The following is a 21,118-nucleotide window of genomic DNA, read 5'->3' as shown; positions in this document are numbered from 1 at the left end:
TTCATGGTCAGTGCTTGCCTCAGGATGCCTTGTTAATCATATGATGTGAAATCCCACCAAATTTCCTGATAAAAATAAAGAAGATGTTGTGGGTTATTACGTAGGTGAGAGAGAATTTAAATAAAATAATAATAATAAAAAATTAAATAAAAAAATACAAATTTTTAAATGGCCCTTACAACAATGTGGACAGGCACACTTCACACAGGATTCAAATCCAAGGCAGCAGCATACCAGTCGAGAACTCTATCGGTCCTCCCACACACTTCCTGTTTGCCACAAACAACATGTAGGATAGAATTCGTCAACGCTTGTCTGACTTGTTGTCAAAGTTGTTTTAGATCAACACCTGCAAGTGACTACTAGGTGTCACCATGGACACAGGTGTTGGATTGTTTTGAAATCTTGACACAATATGGCACATTTGCTTCAACTGCTTCATTTTTCCACAAAGCCTCGCTCTGCCCACCACTAATGTCACCACTCTGTCACAATGGAGAGTCGGAGACGTTTGCAAATGCGGTTTAAGCAGTTTATTAAATAAAGTCCAACAAACAAATCCAATCCATAAGGCAATATCAAAGTCAAGGCAGGCAAAAGTGTCAGGCGATCAGCAAACAGGATATCATAGAGAAACCAAAATACAAAACAACAGGAAACAATCAAAGTCAAAAACCAAAATAGCAACATGGGACTCAAGGCTTCGTACAGAAACAAAGGAAACAATTACTTCGCAATATGGCTGAAACAGAATGGGGATTAAGTAAGTGAATAGTGAAACTGAGAACAAGTCGAAGATTCACCGTCAGTTCCTTGGTCAACATGAACGCAGGGCTGGTTTGATTGGCCATTTTAGCTGTGAAAGATTTCAAAGTCAGAAATATTAATTGTGCATGCATACAATTGGACACAGGTGTCTCCAATATGCAAGTGCATATTGTACATTTACTTTCTTCGTTTGAAATATTTCAAAATTCTAAAAAACCTTATGTTTATTTCAAATTTTAAATGACTTTGTCCATGGCATGGTTATTGGTGCCAGACATATTGGTTTGAGCTTTTCAGAAACTGCTGTTCTTCTGGGATTTTCATAAACAATTTATAGAGTTTATACAGGATGGAGTAAAAGACACAAAACTTGGCAGACCAGGCAATGTTTTTCCAATCTTTCCAAACCTCTGTAGATTGTAGCCTCAGATTCCTGTTCAGAGTGGAACCCAGAGTGGAACTCAATGTGGTCTACTTCTGTTGTAGGCCATCCACCTCAAGGTTCAATGTGTTGTGTCTTCTGTGAAGATTTTCTGCTCATCACATTTACAAAGAGTAGTTATTTGAGTTACCATAGACTTCCTGTCAGCTTGAACCAGTCGGGGCATTCTCCTCCTACCTGATGTTTTGTTTGGTTTTCACACCATCCTATGTAAACTCTAGAGACTGTAACACATATTCACACATTTTTAATATGAATATTATAATAATATAATATAAATATATAAAGTATAATATAAATATATCCTACCTTTTGCTGGTGAAATTCCACTGCTATTCCTGTCCTAAGGCAGCAATACGCTTTTGGATAGCTGTAACCTTAAGGGCAGTGTAGTAGTTTGATAAGATTTATTATAAAGATTTTCAAAGACATTGTAATCTGGAATATCTAATTTAAGGAAACCTTTTAAAAATATTTTCCTTTTATCAAAGTCTCACCTCACTTTGAGCTCTCTGGACTCTGGCCACTGCCGTTGCTACTTCATCCTCTAGCCGAGACAGCTCACAGCTTGCAGTACTGACCTCATAGAAACTCAACCTCCTTTGGGTGACAGTGGGTCTCTCAAGATCAACAGCAGACTTTAAATTGAGAACAATGCGTAAACAAATGATGGTTTATATCAAAGGGCTATGATTGAACAGACACTGTCTAACTTTCAGGTAGAATGTGGTCTATCAGAAGAAAACCAGTAGTACTCAATGCCACTTAGCACTCAAGGTGTCAATAGGGATGTTTCCAACAAGTCAAGTCTCTCTTGTTACTAATTTTTATGCCTCAAATACCAAATACCCTTAAAATATGCTTCAAAAGGTTGGAATCTATTAATTATATTATGTATATATTCCAAAAATTTCCAAAAAAAAAAAAGGTGGGACGCTGTGTAAAATGTCAATAAATGTAATTAAAAACAGAATGTAATAATTTGCAAATCTCATAAACCCACATTTTATTCACAATGGAACATAGAAAACATATCAAATGTTTAAACTGAGTAAATGTGTAATTTTAAGAAAAAAAATAAGGTAATTTTGAATTTGGTGGCTGCAGCATGTCTCAAAAAAGTTGGGACGGGGCAACAAAAGGTTGGAAAAGTAAGTGTTACTAAAAAGAAACAGCTGGTGGAACATTCTATAACTAATTAGGTTAATTTGCAAAAGGTCAGTAACATGAGTGGGTAAGAATATAGTATCTTAGAGTGGCAGATTCTCTCAGAAGTAAAGATGGGATGGAATCTGTATGAAAGCAGATGTTGCTCTAAAATTTTCATCATATATACCTTTCAGCATTGATGGTGCCTTTCCAGATGTGCAAGCTGCCCATTCCATAGGCACTAATGCATCCCCATACCATCAGAGATGCAGGATTTTGAACTGAGCACAGACTTTATATATATACAGTGAGGAAAAAAAGTATTTGATCCCCTGCTGATTTTGTACGTTTGCCCACTGACAAAGAAATGATCAGTCTATAATTTTAATGGTAGATTTATTTGAACAGTGAGAGACAATAACAACAAAAAAATCCAGAAAAATGCATGTCAAAAATGTTATAAATTGATTTGCATTTTAATGAGGGAAATATGTATTTGACCCCTCTGCAAAACATGACTTAGTACTTGGTGGCAAAACCCTTGTTGGCAATCACAGAGGTCAGACATTTCTTGTAGTTGGCCACCAGGTTTGTACACATCTCAGGAGGGATTTTGTCCCACTCCTCTTTGCAGATCTTCTCCAAGTCATTAAGGTTTCGAGGCTGACATTTGGCAACTCGAACCTTCAGCTCCCTCCACAGATTTTCTAAGGGATTAAGGTCTGGAGACTGGCTAGGCCACTCCAGGACCTTAATGTGCTTCTCCTTGAGCCACTCCTTTGTTGCCTTGGCCATGTGTTTTGGGTCATTGTCATGCTGGAATACCCATCCACGACCCATTTTCAATGCCCTGGCTGAGGGAAGGAGGTTCTCACCCAAGATTTGACGGTACATGGCCCCGTCCATCGTCCCTTTGATGCGGTGAAGTTGTCCTGTCCCCTTAGCAGAAAAACACCCCCAAAGCATAATGTTTCGACCTCCATGTTTGACGGTGGGGATGGTGTTCTTGTGGTCATAGGCAGCATTCCTCATCCTCTAAACACGGCGAGTTGAGTTGATGCCAAAGAGCTCCATTTTGGTCTCATCTGACCACAACACTTTCACCCAGTTGTGAAATATTTTCACCGAAATATTTCAGAGATTTTTTTTTACACTATTTTACACTAAATGTCTAATATTCTGTTCTGTTGGAAATATGCCTTAACTGTTAAAATATTTTGGAACCTTTACAAATAACTCTCCTGCTTCTATAACTTTGGCTTATAGTGTATATGACTGCTCACAATCGTAAACCCATACGAGGAAATAAAAAGTAATCATTTTGACTTCAGTTTAACTTCATTACTGATTTAACACAGCAAATGTAATACATCTCTGGAAAAAAAACTTATCTCGTAGTTTAAACATTACGGAGATTCTTTTAGCCAGCACTTTAACATTTTTACCTCGTAAGGTACTTTGTTTAGAAGTCATGTAATACGCGCTATTCTTTTTAAACAGCTCTTTTAAACCATTTTACATCCTAAAGGTTTATGTGGTTTTGGGATTTTTTTGGAAGACATGTAATACGGATTTCTTTTTAAACAACTCTTTTAATCTTTTTAGTTCCTAAAGGTTTATGTTTAGAAGGTATGTAATACACGCGATTCTTTTAAACAGATTCTTTTTTTAAAAACGCTTTACCTCCTAAACGTTTTATTCAAAGGCAAACCAGGATCCTTAAAAACATAATCAACATTTTGTTTTCATTTATTTCACAAAACAAATATTCTACTCATATATGTACAAATTCAAACATCATGCTTTTTCTAACAATGTGTTTACACAAATGAAATAAACCCACACAGTAACACAAACACATGCCCATATTAAAACATTATTTCTTTTCAGACGTATTTTACCCCCCAAAAAACCAACACCTTTTGTTGGGAGGGGGACTATTCCCCCCAACACACACACACACCTCTCCACCACTGCCAGACACAAAGGAGCCAGATTACCCTCTGATACACTCGAAAGGGTTACCCCACCCCTACAGACCTGTCACTCAGGGAAAGGAGAGGGGCCATAAATTATCAAGCACACTACTTTGATTGACAGTTTGACAGAAAGTGTATGATATAACTACTATGAATTATCAAAAATGTTTCTGAACACTATAACTACTTTGAACAAAAACACTAGGGCGGCTGTGGCTCAGGTAGAGCGGGTTGTCTAGAGGGTTGTCTAACTCGTAGGGTTGGGGGTTCGATTCCCAGCCCACATGACTCTACATGCCGAAGTGTCCTTGGGCAAGACACTGAACCCCAAGTTGCTCCCAATGGCAAGTTAGCACCTTGCATGGCAGCTTTGCTACCACTTGGTGTGTGAGTGTGTGTGAATGAGACACAGTGTAAAGTGGTTAGAACTGCTAAGGTTAAAAAAGCGCTATATAAGTGCAGACCATTCACCAACTAGGTTGTAATAACGTGAACTATTTTACATGTAAAACATGTTGCATTCCATTCGTCTTGCATTCTAAGAACATTCGCATATGAATTATGTAAATTGGGACGAAGGGCACATCTCGTTAGCCATGACATTGTTAAATCTCTGGCTCTCAGCCACTTACTGAACAGAGCAGATGCAGAGAGAGGTGTGAGTGCAGCCGGAAAGCTAGACCCTGTGCTTGCAGGACAGTACTAGTGACATTTGGAAAGTTGCTAAGATTTGTCCAAAAAAATTGTCGGTAGGCACTTTTATTGTTGCAAAAAAGTTGCCAAAGGGGTCTGAAAAGTCGCTAAGTTGCAACACTGGTCTGCACTGACAGCTAGATAAAAAGCATTCTAAGCTTTTCCTCTCCCCAGAGGGAGATACAGAGGGAGAGGGATTTATGCACATTCTATTTGAAAAGCAATAAAATACACAGAGTACCCAAATGATGCCGCACCCCCCTGGTTGAGAACCAATGCATTTAAGGTGTTTGCAAGTATTGGATATTGCCTTGGAATGGTACTGTGATGATAGATTGTAGCTATTCAGTCAGTTAATTCCTGCATGCCTTTAATAATAATAAGAATGTCCCTAGTTGGTTAATTTGTGAGTTAGGGCTCCATCTATTGGTGGTTAATATTTGTTCAAATACTCTACACAACACATTCATAGCGCCTTACAAATGTGGATACCTAGGTGTATTTTAAATGTTAGTATATTGTAGCATGATTATAACTCTATAAATATTAATTATGCAAGGTTCAGGTAAATAATTATTATGTATAATTATTTTTAATTATAAATAAATATAATAATTAATTATAAATAATTATAAATTATTTTTATAGTATATTTACTGTCCATATATAGAGATGTGATGTCAATATTTGGTGTCACTGTATGTAAAACATGCTTTAGTTTTAGTTTTGGCTCATGATAGTTTTTAGTCTGACCTTGATCAAAGACAGGGAAGTGTATAAATAACTGAAGAAAGTCTGCACACATTTAGCTCTGTTCAATCATTTACACCAATTTACTACACTTTAGTTTATAAAGGCTCCAAGGCACCACTTGCCATACTTAATGAGACATTGCCTTGAATATTTATTAAGGTTGAACTTTAGTTTATAAATTTAAAACATTACTCTTCATTCCAATTTTCATTTACTAGAAGTCCAACACTAAACACAAGCATCATTAAATAGAATGTTCCAATCTTCTTACTCCCAGTGAATTCCACCATGAAGCATCATGGTCCAAAAATGAATCATATTAACAGTTATTACTGCATAGCTCAACAACAGGTAACCATCACTAATCATCATTCTTAGGGCAAGTCTCTTATGTATCCCATCCTCCCTGCTGAAAAAAACACAAATGGCAATGGTTTTACTGGTTAGCAGATGGTTTGTAATGGTATTTGTAATGAAAACCATTAGAATTTCTGTGATAGTTTTTCAGCAGGTCTACTCTGGACGTGGCTGCTCTTGTAACTCGTGGAGAATTATGAAAAATTAATATTATCATTGAATAAACAAATACAGATTGTGGATGTATTATTAGAATTATTACAGTAGAATAGGTTAAACAAATGCCAGTCAAGGTAATGTACTGTATGAAGCCGCTTAATAGGGAAACTGCATCTTTAAGAGAAATTCACTGTCTCACTCTCACCTGTGCGCATGCAGTTCCACCTTAATTTACAGCGTGCGAAGATGGTGTAAAAAAAATTAAAGATGTTGCATTTTCTGAAAAAAGTAACTCACCCAACAACTAAGTTTACTAACCACCATGTAGTTCTTGAATAACCTACTGACGATTTTATTCTTTTTGTGTTTTCCGGTCAACGTGAGTCGAGTGAAATGGAAAAACATTTATCCTAAACCGGATTATTAATCCAGGTGAAATGGCAATTATGATGTTCATTTACCTGATATAATGTAAGAATATATAATGTAAATTATATATTGGTATTGCAACTTTTTAAATCAGTCAGGATAGATTTAAAATGTGTCTACAATCAAATATTATATATATAGGCTATATATGGCTATAGTTTTGCTAACCCCATGTGCCATGCGGCCTGAGCAGTGTGTATTACCCCAAATGTTCTAATGGTGAATATTTCACCGAGATGTATTGGTGTGTTCAAGTCACCTGATGCGCCTTCTTTGTCCTTCATTTTCTAGAAGTAGAGTTAAAAAACCTTGTTGAATTTTTGCAGTTAATTAAGAGAAGGTACACCGACATCTGACGTCGTAATTACGACTTCCCAACTCGTAAATACGAACTTTCCAGGAGGACTTTTATGTTTCTAGAATTCTTGTTTCAATGATACACCAGGAGACCCCAAGTTAATTTTTTGGCCCTTATGGGGGCGGGGTCCCTTGATGCGTATGGGGGGTCTGGGAATCCCCCCAACCCCCCTAATTCAAACACAGTATGTATGTGATGTTCTTGACATTTAAATGGAAAATGTAAACCCTGTGTGTCATGAGTTTAAGCAGCGCGCTGTGGAGCATGTGAGCGCGCGTGAGCACCTGCTTTTCCCTTGTGGACAATCGTGACATTTCGACACGTGCATTTTTTTGTTTCTGTTATGTCTCCTCCCCGTTCTGTCATTGGCTATTGTTTCACGTGTGTCTGAATTGACCTCAGCCGTCAGCTATTACGACGCTGAGTATGTTTGTATAAATACCGCGCGCCTCCCAGCACACAAGGCGGAATGTTGAATGAATGAGTTAGATAGTAGATTAGTTTAGAGTCCTTACGATAGAGAATCACAGTCCATAGTTTCTTGTTTCGATTCATAGTCTTAGTTCATAGTTCATGACATGTTTAGTTTCGTTTGTTAAGTTCACGCTGGTTTCTCCGCTACCAGTCCCTCGCCGTTGTTTATGTTTCATGTTTAGTATATCGACCCTGTATCCCGAGACCACGACGTTGATTCCTGCCTTGCCTCGTTTATGCCTGTTTGCCGATCGCCTGAACCTTGCATGTTACTGGATTACATTTTTGGATCACGTTCTGGATTTACCTTCCTGTGTGTCTCTCAATAAAACTGTTGTTCAACCTGCGATTGCCTCCTACCTTATCTCCGTTGCGTCACGAAACGTGACACTGTATCAATGCTTTGGTTCCGTTGAAGCAGTTTTCTGTAAAAGCTTAATGTTGTAACTCTAACTGCATGTGTGCAGACTCTTTATTAATCTTTTTTTTCCCCAAATGCAACACTACCTTTTAATGAAAATATACATTATAGCATACAGTGAAAACTGTCTGTTTCGGTCCTTCTTGGATGGGTGGTTGCATTTTATTTAAAGCTGCAGTGCTGAACTTTTGTCTCTCTATCACCATCTCTGTTTGGAACAAAACAACAAGCTACTTTATTTCTTTATATATATATTTTTTACACGTGGGTTCGGCTGCACGGATTAATCTGATGGTTTGAGGTATCCTTATGAGCTGCTATATAGTAGGTAAGTACATGGTCTGGTACGCAGCCTGCGGCAAGCAGTCGTCTTTTTGCACGTATAGCATGACAAATAATTAACTGCACTTGAAGCTTCCGTGAAATTAAAAATTAAACAGCCAAAACCGTGTACAGTACTATAATGATGACAAACTGTATGTCGATACATGAAATTCTGGAGGGGAATGTTGAACGGCGTGGCTCAGTGATGTACTGATGTGTGCCGTTAATCGATCTATGTTCTATAACATGTAAAACAGGAACATGAAAGGACTATTCTAAAAGCGACTCATGTAAACACCTTAATCACAATATTGTAAAAATGTAATATTTACAATAATAAAATACAGTTTTGGGTGTTTTTATTTTTAATTTTTTATGAACGCTTCAAGTGCGGTTAATTATTTGTCATGCTGTACGTGCAACTAGACGACTGCTTGAAGCCGTGGACTGCGTCCCTAACCATTTACTTACCTACTATATAGTAGCCGAGATACATGTATTGCGCCTACTATATAGCAGGTAAGTATGCGGTTTCAGACGCAGCCTTGCTTTCTTGTTTGCCGTAAAACGGTTGAGCACTGCCGTGTGTGATCGTGTCCTGTCGCAAAATGCGGTGAAAACTCCCACACGACATTAATAATGTGATTAAGGTGTTTACATGTCTGTAATACACATCGATAATGTGACTACAACAGGAGTACTCCACATGCATTAATTCAATTTGTGTTTACTTTGAGTATGACTATAATCAGATTAAGGTAATAAAAAATTGCTGCTTACATGGTAGTTTCTTAATCAGAGTATTGTCTTAATCGGGTTAATATTGGATTATTGTTGTCCATGTAAACGTACTGATTGTTTCATTCACTCAATACATTTATTTAACAATGATAAGTTTTCAAGAGACAGGTTTTAGTACTATGATTTATTAAAATTGATATGTCCAATCCACCTTCCAAGATGTCACGATCTCCCCTTTAGACAGAGCTGAATACTCCGCTGCAACATGGAAGCAGCAGGAGCACATGGAGAAGTCTGGCCACCATACAAATCAGTCCAGTTTCCCCAGAGGACTGCCACCGAACTCCCTTTGGAGACTTATGGGTTGGAGAACCACCCGTTGTTGTTCCTTTTCCACAGCCAGGTGTACTTCGCTAGCCTGGCGCATCTCAAGCCTGCCAAGAAACAGTGGCTTGGGTTCTTAGTGTCTCGGTTTTACGGGCCGGCCCATGATTGGGCGGAGCATCTGATCCGTACAGGGTCCAGTGCCCTCAGTGACGTCACTCAGTTTGCTGAACTTTTTCTTCAGGTGTTCACACAGCCAGGGCAACTAAACAGCCTAGATTTACTGGCGAGGTGAAGCAATGGGATGAACAAGGTTGACCTACCTTTCCACCTTTATTTTGAGTGGGTAGACCGGGTAGAATCTTCAGCTCTGCTTCAGGATCCGGCCAGCGTGGTGGAGGTTCCACCGAGACGCATGACTGTGGGCTGCTGGAAAGAGACTCAGTTACAATGTCCCACATGCAAGAAGCTAGGCCTCCAGGAAGCATTTTTCTGCTCCAAGGAGTGCTTCAAGAGCAGCTGGTGTAAACACAAGCAACTACATAACAAAGCTCTTGTGGAACTACAGGATGAGCTCCAGCCAGAGGTCAATGTGGCGACCTCAGAGCTCCATCTTGAGACCCACGAGGAGGTCTCAAATGCTGAGCTCCAGCCAGAGGTCAACATGGCGACCTCAGAGCTCCAGCTTGAGACCCACGAGGAGGTCTCACATACTGAGCTCCAGCCAGAGGTCAATATGGCGACCTCAGAGCTCCAGCTTGAGACCCACGAGGAGGTCTCACATACTGAGCTCCAGCCAGAGGTCAATATGGCGACCTCAGAGCTCCAGCTTGAGACCCATGAGGAGGTCTCAGCTCCAGAGCTCCAGCCAGAGATCAACGTGGCAACCTCAGCCCCAGAGTTTCAGCCAGAGACCCATGAGGGGGTCTCAGCTCCAGAAATCCAGCATAAGGTCAAGTTCCTGCTAGAGGTCAACGAGGTGACCTACCAAGTCATGTTCATGTCCCAGGTCGAAGAGACGGCCAACCCAAGCTCTGCTCATGCCAAGTTCCTGTCCCAGGTCGAAGAGACGGCCTCCAAAGACACGTTACTGTCCCAGGTTGAAGAAACGGCCAACCCAAGCTATGCTCATGCCAAGTTCCTGTCCCAGGTCGAAGAGATGGCCAACCCAAGCTCTGCTCATGCCAAGTTCCTGTCCTAGGGCGAAGAGACGGCCTCCCAAGACACGTTACTGTCCCAGGTCGAAGAGACGGCCAACCCAAGTTCTGCTCATGCCAAGTTCATGAACCAGGTCAAAGACACGGCCAACCCATGCTCTGCCCACATCATGTTCCTGTCCCAGGTCGGTGCAGAAGTCATTAACAACCAGTCACGAGCTCCCTTTAAGACAGAGTTGCAGCCTTCCGCGCGCTTTGAGTCCCAGGAGTTGGGCGCGTGCACGAGTGCTCAGCGAGCGGACGCTCGTCAAATGTTGATAACTGTGACATTGTTTACTATGCACACGTGCGTTTGTTTTGTTTCTGATCTGTCACCTCCCTGTTTTGTCATTGGTTGTTGTTCGAGGGTGTGTCGTCATTGTTTTCAGCTGTCAGCACTTAACGCTGATTATGTTCGGGATAAATACCCCTCGCCTCACAGTACACCTCGCAGAGTATTATAGTCAATATAGTTCCATAGTAGTTAGTTTATGTCACGTACCTCGATAGATTTAGTTAGTTTAAAGTTAGATTAGTTTACTTAGACCACGCTGGTGTTTTCCGCTCCCAGTTCCCAGTCATAGTTTCATGTTTCATGTTTCGATCCTGTTTTCTGTGACCGCGACTTCGATTCCTGCCTAACCCTGTACAAGCCTGTTTGCCGATCGCCCGACCCACTGCCTGTTTTTGACTACACCTCTGTTTCACGCTTTGTATTTATCTGCCTGCCTCTTCAATAAAGCTCTTAACTGCAATTGCTTCCGCCTCCGTTCCCGTTTCGTGACACAGGAGAAGGTCTGGTGAATTTATTCTCAAGAAAGTAATTTCAGTCTAGTTTTGATAGAGTGGTAATGAATGATATGACTCATTTTTTTTTTAAAGAAGCATTTTTACATACTGTACGTGTATGAAGTAGTTTTCAATGCTACAATAATTTTTTAAAAATAGCCATCAGTCATTTTTACACATTTGTATATAGCGAATTATGCTATCAACAATACACAAACAACACAAGGCTTGTTTTAGTGTACTATTCTGCCCTTTTTCTCTTCTTGTTCAAAGGGTGGCGAACTGAACAAACAGCATGCATCAGTGAGTCAGCAGATCCTCATTCATTTGCCTAGTTCGTTCATTTCTTTCACAAACAACAATGACCAGTTTGTTAATTTTGTTCACGAACTACAAGTACCAGTTTGCTCATAATCAGTATGTTTGTCACTCTCATTCTGACTCAAAAGTATGGGGATTATTTGTTCGGTAGGTCCAACCAATGACATTCTCCTTCACAGCCCACACTCTAATGCAGTCTTTAAAAAGCAGGAAACATCTGCCAGTCATGTGTTTTACATGGACGTGGATGAGAACGGTTCATTCACTTAAAAGATTCTTTCAAAAACATTGATTCATTCATCCAGGGGGAAATACGTGTTTCACAGACATACTTTGCGATTTTAATCCTGTCCGAATCTGACAAGTCTGCGTTTTTTAAAAATTTTTTATTATTATTATTTAATCTCACCTGGATACTGTAGACTGGTACCTAAGAACTGCTACTGTAATCATAAAGACCCATGTCTTATGCTCATCCTAGGACACTTATTCACAATATGCTCACAGTGTACATCCTTCCATCACACAAGTACACCTTGACTTTACTCTTCTATACCTGAACACTCTAATGATTTATAATCCCACTATCTGGGGGATTATTGTTTCCCTTTTGAATATGTCTTCATGGTTTCTTACTCATGTCACCTCAGGGAGATTTTCCTTGCCACTGTTGTTTCTAGTCTGCTCATTAGGAAATCTGAATTTACATCCACCTTTGAAGCTGCTTTGTGTCAATGTCGATTGCTAAAAACACAATAAAAATTTTAATTGAATTGAGTCATGTGGTCTTACCCTCTGCAGAGAGGACAGCTCATTCCTAAAAAAGCTGCCAAAGAAATCATCTGATGTCATAGTTTTACTTCTAAGGGCCGAGGCAAAATAAGGCTCTTTTGTCCCTGGAGGTTTAATATCATCTCTTAGTTGATTGGCCTCATCCTCATCAGATGTACAGTTCTCTTCAGAACATTTTTCTTTATCACTGATGTTTTCGGTCAGCTTCTTCAACTTCTGTTTGAGCTCCAGTTCCTCTGGGTCTAAAGTTTCAGCCTGAGACAGCAGGAAATAGAAAGTTTCCTGAGGGTGAGAAACTTGTCCCTTAAATTGCAAATGACATTACAAAACCACACTTACAGAATATCACTGTTTAGAGGAACATCAGTCAAATGTCAGTTCTATCATGAACATGATTAACTAAGCTCTGTGAACCATTATTTGTTGTACATTTTTTAATATTTGGGTATCACAAAATGACTTTTCCTTGGCATTTCCTCCATACCATATTATTTTACAGGAACATATTATCTTACAAAGCTTATTTGCTGTTTTAATAAGGTATAGTTTTGCACTTTTACTTTACATTCTTTTTGAGGCTTAGCCTTTAAATATATTGTAAAATAGAACATCCAAAAATTTAATAAGGAAACATTTAGTATTATCAGGTAGTATTTAAGCATTGGCTGTCTTCTTTTCATGAAGTATTAAGCATGAAGTCATAAAACAAACAGTGGTTCTATTTATCTTACTTTAAAGGGTTAAATATTTTGTTTATTGGGTGTATTAGAATAGGTTAACATGCTTTAATGTTAAAAATAAAACATTTTTACTTTGTCACATACTGTACATTATTGCAGTACCTCTATTCCCAGGCTGCCTGAAACACTCCGATTTCTCCAAAGCCCCTCCTTCCGAAAAATCCAGAGTGCTCTGATTTGCCAGCTGACTTGATGTGTTGTGATTGGACAAAAACCTCAAGCGTGTGTTGGAAATGTAACACCCCTTGGGTTAGCTTCAGCCTTCAAGGGTTCTAAAGCAATTCTAAGCTCCTAAGCAACGTCATTGGCGTATCAGTTTGAGCCCGAGTCAGATTTAGAAAATGCAGATGATCAAACAGAACCAACTATGCAAACACGACTTGAGCAGAACCTTTTACAGTGGTCAGTTTTTATTTTGTAATTGTCTTACCTTTCAGATACGAAGCCCCACTGGTGGGCCAGTGCATTCTTAAGTGCAAAACTATGCTATGTACACAGCTTCTGTGTGTACATAGGTATTCACGCGATAAACCTTTGGAAAGCTAAGATACTTGTGATTCGATTGATATAAATTGTTTCAAGATACAATCACAAGAGCAGCTACAATCAAGGTCTCCGTCAGACCACCAACATACAAACAAACACTTAAAAATACCTGAGGCAACTTAGCAACTAATAAGCACATTAGCAACTGAGCCCTGAGGTCTACAACTGAACCCTGAACCACAACATAAAACTCTGCATTTAAGTCTATAGCAGATACAGATTCTGATTCAGAAGCGCAAAATTGTCTGAGAAAAGTGGGAATCACCCCACTTTTTAGGAGTAGCCTTCACGACATGTTGCCTGAATTTACTGAACCCTCACCTTCTTTCTTCGCAACTGCCTTTGGATGGGTTTATGGTAATAGTGCATGTTGTGACATAGATGTTTGAGCACGTAATATCTGGACTTCGAACGACATGTTTTGGGCACGTCTGGGGCAGTGTTCTCTGTTAGATAAAATAAATTCCTTTGGGGTAGACTATGAGCTTTGTGACTTTGCAAATCTTATACATGCACAAGCATCTGCTTGTATCTACATTACACACCCAAGCAAAAGGAAAATGACTCCTTTAAATTTAAAAGGCTTCTCCATGAATTAATTAAGCACTTTAAAAAACAGCACTGTTTAAACTGTTTATTAATTATCTCATATGGATTGCACACTAGAGGGCAGTGGTAAGTGTCAGTTGATGGAACTGCCATTGTATTTTAAGGATGCCTATTTCAATCAGCAATGTAGTAGTAACTTTCAGAGGATTAACAATGTATAATTTTGTTTTAATATCCCTGCACAATTGGTTTTGTTGTCAAGTTGATATTACTGTCATCAGCATTCAATAATGGCTTTTCAACAAATATCTGTGCTTAGTAAAATAGATTTCACACTTGTCTGTTTGAATGTTAAAGGTATGGGCTAGCTGAGTAGGTATTGAGGACTTATTGCTTTGTGCATGGAATTTCTGTTTATTCGTAACATCTTTATTTACTTCAAAGCATAAATGTATTAGCATAGACTGTGCCAGTATTTTCAATTTGTCATACTTTGCGCATAAAGACTGGACTGTTCTATGTCAAGAGAATTAAGTAACTTAATTACTATATTCACTATTCAGAAGCATAACATTAAGAAAAATTGCCAAGCAGTAACATAGAAGAACATAGTAAAACTGTAGAATTATAATACTGCACAGTTGTTTCCCCATATACAGTTCCCTCCAAAAGTATCGGAACAGCAAGGTTATACACTGAAGATGTGTGGGTTTGAGATGAAAATATGAATATGAGATGATAGATCAGAATTTCAGCTTTTGTTTCCTGACATTTACATCGAGATGTATAAACAACTTGTAGCATGGCACCTTTGGTGGCAGACCACCCAATTTTAGGTGAGAAAAAGTAGTGGAACTGATAGTCTTAAAGTAAATAACATTTAATGTTTGGTTGCATATTTTTGCATGGTTGGTTACATAACTGTATCAATCCTGTGACCCACTGACTTCACCAAAACATTGCATTCTTCTTTTGTGATGCTTTTCCAAGCATGTACCACAGCTTCTTTAAAATTATCCCTTCAGTCTGTCATGGTATCCAGGAACACTTCCACCTTGGACCACAAGAGGGCACTCTGACTGTTTTTGCAGGACGACTTCTGTTGTCTATCTGATTTTCTGTAATAATGTTCACGTGTTTGTCATGTTTTCTTGATTAGTTGCTCTTCTTAAGTTCTCTGTTTTTTTTTTTTTTTTTTTGTTAACCCTTTAGTTGCTGGAGCACTGCATTCAAGTCAGGTCATGTCTTTGTCTTGTTTTTTTGCTTGCATTTAATATAGTTAGTACTATGTATAGTCTGTTTTGATAGTTTGAGTATTTCTAGGTTTGTTTGTACCCTGGAGTTATGGTGTTTCCTGTCTCTGGGTGTGTTTCCTTGGGTTATGATTCCCCCAATAAAGAATGACACATGACACAGTCATGACACAGTCTTCTCTTCAGGAGGTTAAATGCATGCTCAATTGGCTTAAGGTCTGGTAATTGCTTTGGCCTGTCTGTAACCTTCCACTTTTTTTCTCCCCTGATTGAACCCATTTGTTGTGTTGACCATGTGTTTTGGGTCATTGACATGTTGCATGCTGAAGAATCCAGCCATCTTAAGATCAATTCATTCAATTAGATTGTAGACTTTTGAATATATTCGGACTCTGTCTGTTCTTCTGCTTCTACCCCTGGGAAATATTTTGGAATCACTACACTTAATGCTCACCCATATTTTTTGCTTCATAGAAAATAAACAAATCACAGATATGACACAAAACAATTTTTGTTTAATAGCTGAACATTCTGGTTTCACAAAACATACCTCAAGCAAGTTAAATCATCTTAATGGCATGTTCTTTTCCTAGAGCAAGTAGAGGAAAAAATTATGGCATCAACAAAATCACAATTAGTACTTTGTTGCACCTTCTGGCTTTTTTTCTTTGAGGCATGGACTACACTAATGAAAAACAATGTTCTCTATCAAGCTTGTTCCAACCTTCTGTGCAGGAACAATTGTCATGGACCAATTTTTTACATTTCCACTATAAATTTTCAATCTGATTGAGATCCAGACTGTTCGCTGGTCATGTCAATGAGTTGATTTGCCTTTCCTGAAGAAAAGCTTTAACACTCTTTGCTCTGTGGCAAGATGCATTATCATCCTGAAAAATGACTATCATCACCAAACCTATTTTCTATTGATGGAATGAGAAAAGTGTCTAAAATTTGTGTACACCTGTGCATTGACTGCTGAGGTCTCCCCTGGTCCTTTACCTAACATAGAACCTCATATCATAAATCAGTGGGGAAATTTTTCAGGCAGTCATCTTTGTTTCATTAGAACGACACCAGACACAACTTCCAGCAACATCTCCTTGACCAATTCAGATTCGTGATTCAGCAGTGAATGTCACTTTCATCCAATCATCTACAGTCCATGATTGCTTCCCTAGAGCACTGTAACCTTGTTTTCTTCTGTTTAGGTGTTAGTGCTGGTTTTCATTTGGCTTTTCTATATGTAAATCCCATTTCATTCAGCCGATTTCTTACAGTTCTGTCACAAACATTGACTCCTGTTTCTGCCCAGTTGTTTTTTGTTTTGTTCTGCATGTTCTATTTACAAGGCATATTACTTTTGTTTTATATCCTGACGTTTTGACATCATTATTATACCCATATATTTTCCATTTACAACCATCCCATTTTGTTTATACTTGCACCAAATTTTAGTTACAGCTGATGGGGAACAACCAACATCTTTTGCCACACTCTGTGTCCGATTTCCTTCTTGAAGGAGTTTTAATAATCCTTTCCATTGTTTCAATTGACAACTCTCTTGTTGGTGCCATGATTCCTTTCAATTAGCCAAGTTCAACAGCTCGTTAAGTTCTGTAAGCACTCTCTTTTAACTGCAGACTAATTTGCATTTTTAGACTTGTACTGGTATTTGTTTTAGAAATGCAAATTACAAGGTTATTTCATAATTTTTACCTATACTTGATTTCGTAAAAGATATACCATTCATTAAAATAATTTAATTAAATCTGCTTGATGCATGTTTCATGAAGCCAAAACGTTCAGCTATTAAACAAAAATTGTTTTGTTATATCTGTAATTTGTTTATTTTCTATGAAGTAAAAAAGCTGGGTGAACATCCTCCAAGTGTGGTGATTCCATAATTTGTTGTACAGGGGTTGTACAATCATGAGTTGCATCATCAATAAAGATTAGTAAGCCATTCCAGTAGCAGCCATGCAAGCCCTATCCATAACACTACCTCTGCCATGCATGACTGATGAGCTTGTATGTTTTGGATCATGAGCAGATCCTTTCTTTCTCCACATTTTGGCCCTTCCATGACTTTAGTAGAGGTTAATCTTGTGGCTGATCTCTGGATTTGTACTGCTGATGAGTTGTTTGCATCTTGTGGTATGGCCTCTATATTTCTGCTCTCGAAGTCTTCTTTGAATGATGGATTGTCATATCACTCCTGCCCTGTGAAGGCTGTTTAATTCACTGGCTGTTATTTTTGGGTTTTTCTCATTGTGAGGAATGAATGGCATGGCTATTTAGCTATGCTGAAGGTGGAGGAGGCGCTTGCGAGCTACCTTTCTCCGTCAGCGGAAGGCAATTTAGGCGGGCCGGCTTTGCCATTCAAGCCATGTAAGGCCACAGTGGCATTGGTGGGCAAGGCCTATGCAGTAGTGGGTCTTGCTTTTGGGTCACTGCAGACAATGACCGTGTTGCAGGCATACCAAGCAGACCTGCTGAGTGAGGTCGACATATGGCGGCATTCAGCCAGTTCCTTCCCTGTTGTGTCGAGTTCATCCGGGCATCCACGAGTGGAGTCCGGGCCAGCGCTAGTGCGAGGGAGGCACAGAAGGTGAGTATGGCATCCCGCCATCCCTCGCAGACAGCCAGGGCAACCTGGAGGCCACAGTCGCGGCCTGCTACTAGGCCTGATCTGAGAATGGTCATAAGGCCTAGCAGACAAAGAGGAGCAGTCCTGAGGGGCTGTGGAGGGATGTATCAGGGGACATGATGTTGTTAGGGTAGTTAGCCCCCAGTGCTACTATAGGGCCTCCCCTAGCCAAGGCTGTCCCAAGTTTTCAATGTTCTCTGGTCAGCGAGCTGTGACAGCTGTGACAGATGTGACTGATGATTTCCCCCCAATAGAATGTGGAAAAGTTAATGTCACTAAAAGACTGTCTGGCAGCATGGAAACTACTGCCAAATGTGTCTCCATGGGTTCTGCCTACAGTAGAAAAGGATTACCGGGTTCAGTTCAGCGCTCGACCCCCCTGGTTCAGAGCTGTGCTCACCACAGTAGTCAGCACAGACCAGAGCCCAACGTCAGCGCAGAAAGTAAGATCCCTCTTGGACAAAGGGGCCATAGAACATGTACTCTGTTCCCTGAGGGAGGGAGGTTTTTTACAGCAGTAATTTCCTGGCCGGAAAAAAATAGAGGAGTATGTGGCCAATTTTAGATATGCGGCATCTAAACTGTACTCTTTGGACATACAGGTTCATGATACTGACGCCCAAACTTCTTGTTCCACAGATTCAGTTTGAGGACTGGTTTGTGATGATAGCTCTAAAAGGTGCAAATTTCCACATAAAAATATTGCCCTGTCACAGGAAGTTCCTGGGGTTTGCATTGGAGGCAAAGCATACCAAGATCGGGTTCTGCCCTTTGGGCTAGCTTTATCCCCTCGCACCTTCACAAAGTGCATGGATGTCAGTCTGGCTCCACTGTGACTCCAGGGCATCCGTGTACTAAACTACCTGGATGACTGGTTAATTCTAGTACAATCCAGGAAACTGGTGGTTCAATATCGAGATGATGTTCTCGCCCACATGAAGAGCTTGGGGCTCAGGTTGAACCTCAGAAAAGTATGTTTTCTCCAATGCAGTGACAACTTTTCTAGGGGTTATAAGGATTCTACTACAATGAGTGCGTTTCTACCCCCAACATGTGTAGCGTCAATCCTATCAACATGAAGCTGGATCTTGGCATCCCCTCCAATCTCTGAGAGACTGTTGGAGCTTATGGCAGCAGCAGCCAATGTCATACCGTTGGGCCTATTGCACAGGAGACAGTTTCAGTGGTGGCTGAGAAGTTGGGGGTTTCGTCCGAGGACAAAACCTCAGAGTAATCAGTGTCATGCGGTGATGCCTACGTGCTCTGAGAATTTGGAAGTGTCCCCAGTTTCTAGCCTTGTGTCACACTCTAGGGGTGTCTCCTTAGCGCAAGACGGAATTGACAGACTCCCTCACAGGCTGGGGCACAGTTTTAGTCAACTGTCCAGCTCAAGATCTCTGGAGCGGCCCTCATTTGGAGTGGCATATAAATTGCCTAGAAATGCGGGCCATTTTTCTAGCACTGGAATCCTTTCTTCGTCAACTGAGAGGTCATCATGTGTTTACAGACAACACAGCGGTGGTCTCATTGAGCTGGTGCTTCTCAGAATCATAGTTTCCATAGTTCCGGCCGAGGGTGATAAATTTATATTCTCGACCCTCATTTATATTCCGGTTTCCCAGAATCTACATTGCTCTCACTGACTAGAAAAGAATTAGTTTTTTAGAACATAATCCTCCCTGGTGGTTGATATCAACCACAGAGGGAAAGGTTTGTCAGTGAGTGCAATGTACATTCTGGGCAACCGGCATGTGGGGGCAGACATCCTGTTGAGGCAGGAGCTGAGGCCCAGGGATTGGAGGCTCCCATCCACAAATGGTGGAGTCCATATAGCCAAGCAGGAGTGGATGTGTTCGCCTCTGAGGAGACAACACACTGCCCACTGTGGTTCGCCCTCACTCCTCCCGCACCATTAGGGTTGGATGCCATGGTGCACATGTGGCCGAGGTCACATCTATATGCTTTTCTCCTGATTGCTTGGCTCCTACAAGATCTAGCAAGAGTTTGACAAGATGGTCTACGTCTGCAGCTTGTAGCACCTTATTGGCCAGCTCGAATATGGTTCTGAGTGACAATATCCCTGCTAGACAGCTCACCTTCAGAGATTCCCATCCCCAGGAATCTACTGTCTCAAGCCGGAGGGCTGATTTATCACCCTCGGCCAGAACTATGGAAACTGTCTGGCTCCTGAGAGGCACCAGCTCATAGGTTCTGGTCTCACAATTGAAGTTGTAGAGACCATGCAGAATGCTAGAACGGCATTCACGATGAAACTATGTGCTCAAGTGGGTACTTTTTGTCTTGTGGTGTGAGGAACGTCAGCTAGACCCAGCAAACTGCGCAATAGCTACAGTCCTGGAGTTCTTACAAGGATGTTTCTCAGCAGGGTTGGCTCCTCCTAGAATCAGGGTCATCATTTTGGCCAGCCACGCCCCATTCATCGAGCCTCTGTGGGGCAACATCCTCTAACTTCGAGGGATATGTGTGGTGTCAGGTGGCTGAGGCACAACTGCAGACCACGTATACCTTCTTGGAACCTTTCTGTGGTCTGGGAAGGTCTGTCAGGTGCCATATTTGAGCCCTTAGTGTCAACCTCTGAGAAGCTTCTGGCTCTAAAGGTAGCTCTTCTGCTGGCCCTGACATCTCTCAAGCGAGTAGGAGATCTACAAGCTCTCTGTTGCCCCTTCCTGCATTGACTTTACCCCTGGATTAGCCAAGGCCTCCCTGTATACTAGGCCAGATTATATTCCTAAAGTGCCTACATCTGCTGCCCAGCCTGTGCTGTTGCAGGCTTTCTGCCCTCCTCTGTTCCTCATACCAGAACAAGAGAAATTGCACCAACTGTGTCCAGTAAGGGCTCTCTGTACTTACGTTCACCGCTCCGGACAGTGGCGTAAGTCAGAGCAGCTGC

General features: G+C 40.5%; 1 protein-coding gene across 2 annotated transcripts in view; it reads right to left on the bottom strand.

The window, feature by feature from the left end:
• Nucleotides 1-446: 446 nt before the first annotated feature.
• Nucleotides 447-21,118, bottom strand: part of mlphb (melanophilin b) — a 35,915-nt gene continuing 15,243 nt past the window's right edge. For both annotated transcript variants that reach the window (XM_053680876.1, XM_053680877.1), the window contains 4 exons: nucleotides 12,470-12,724; nucleotides 1,708-1,848; nucleotides 1,520-1,587; nucleotides 447-1,434 (listed from right to left, as the gene is read on the bottom strand). In XM_053680876.1, the coding sequence (XP_053536851.1) occupies nucleotides 1,543-1,587; nucleotides 1,708-1,848; nucleotides 12,470-12,724 (441 nt within the window). In that variant the 3' untranslated portion in view covers nucleotides 447-1,434; nucleotides 1,520-1,542. The remainder of the gene's footprint in view (nucleotides 1,435-1,519; nucleotides 1,588-1,707; nucleotides 1,849-12,469; nucleotides 12,725-21,118) is intronic.

The sequence above is a fragment of the Ictalurus punctatus genome, chromosome 6, assembly GCF_001660625.3.
Source record: "Ictalurus punctatus breed USDA103 chromosome 6, Coco_2.0, whole genome shotgun sequence".
Taxonomy (NCBI): Eukaryota; Metazoa; Chordata; class Actinopteri; order Siluriformes; family Ictaluridae; genus Ictalurus; species Ictalurus punctatus.
Note: the sequence above shows the minus strand (reverse complement) of the source record. Positions and strands in the feature narration are given on the sequence as shown.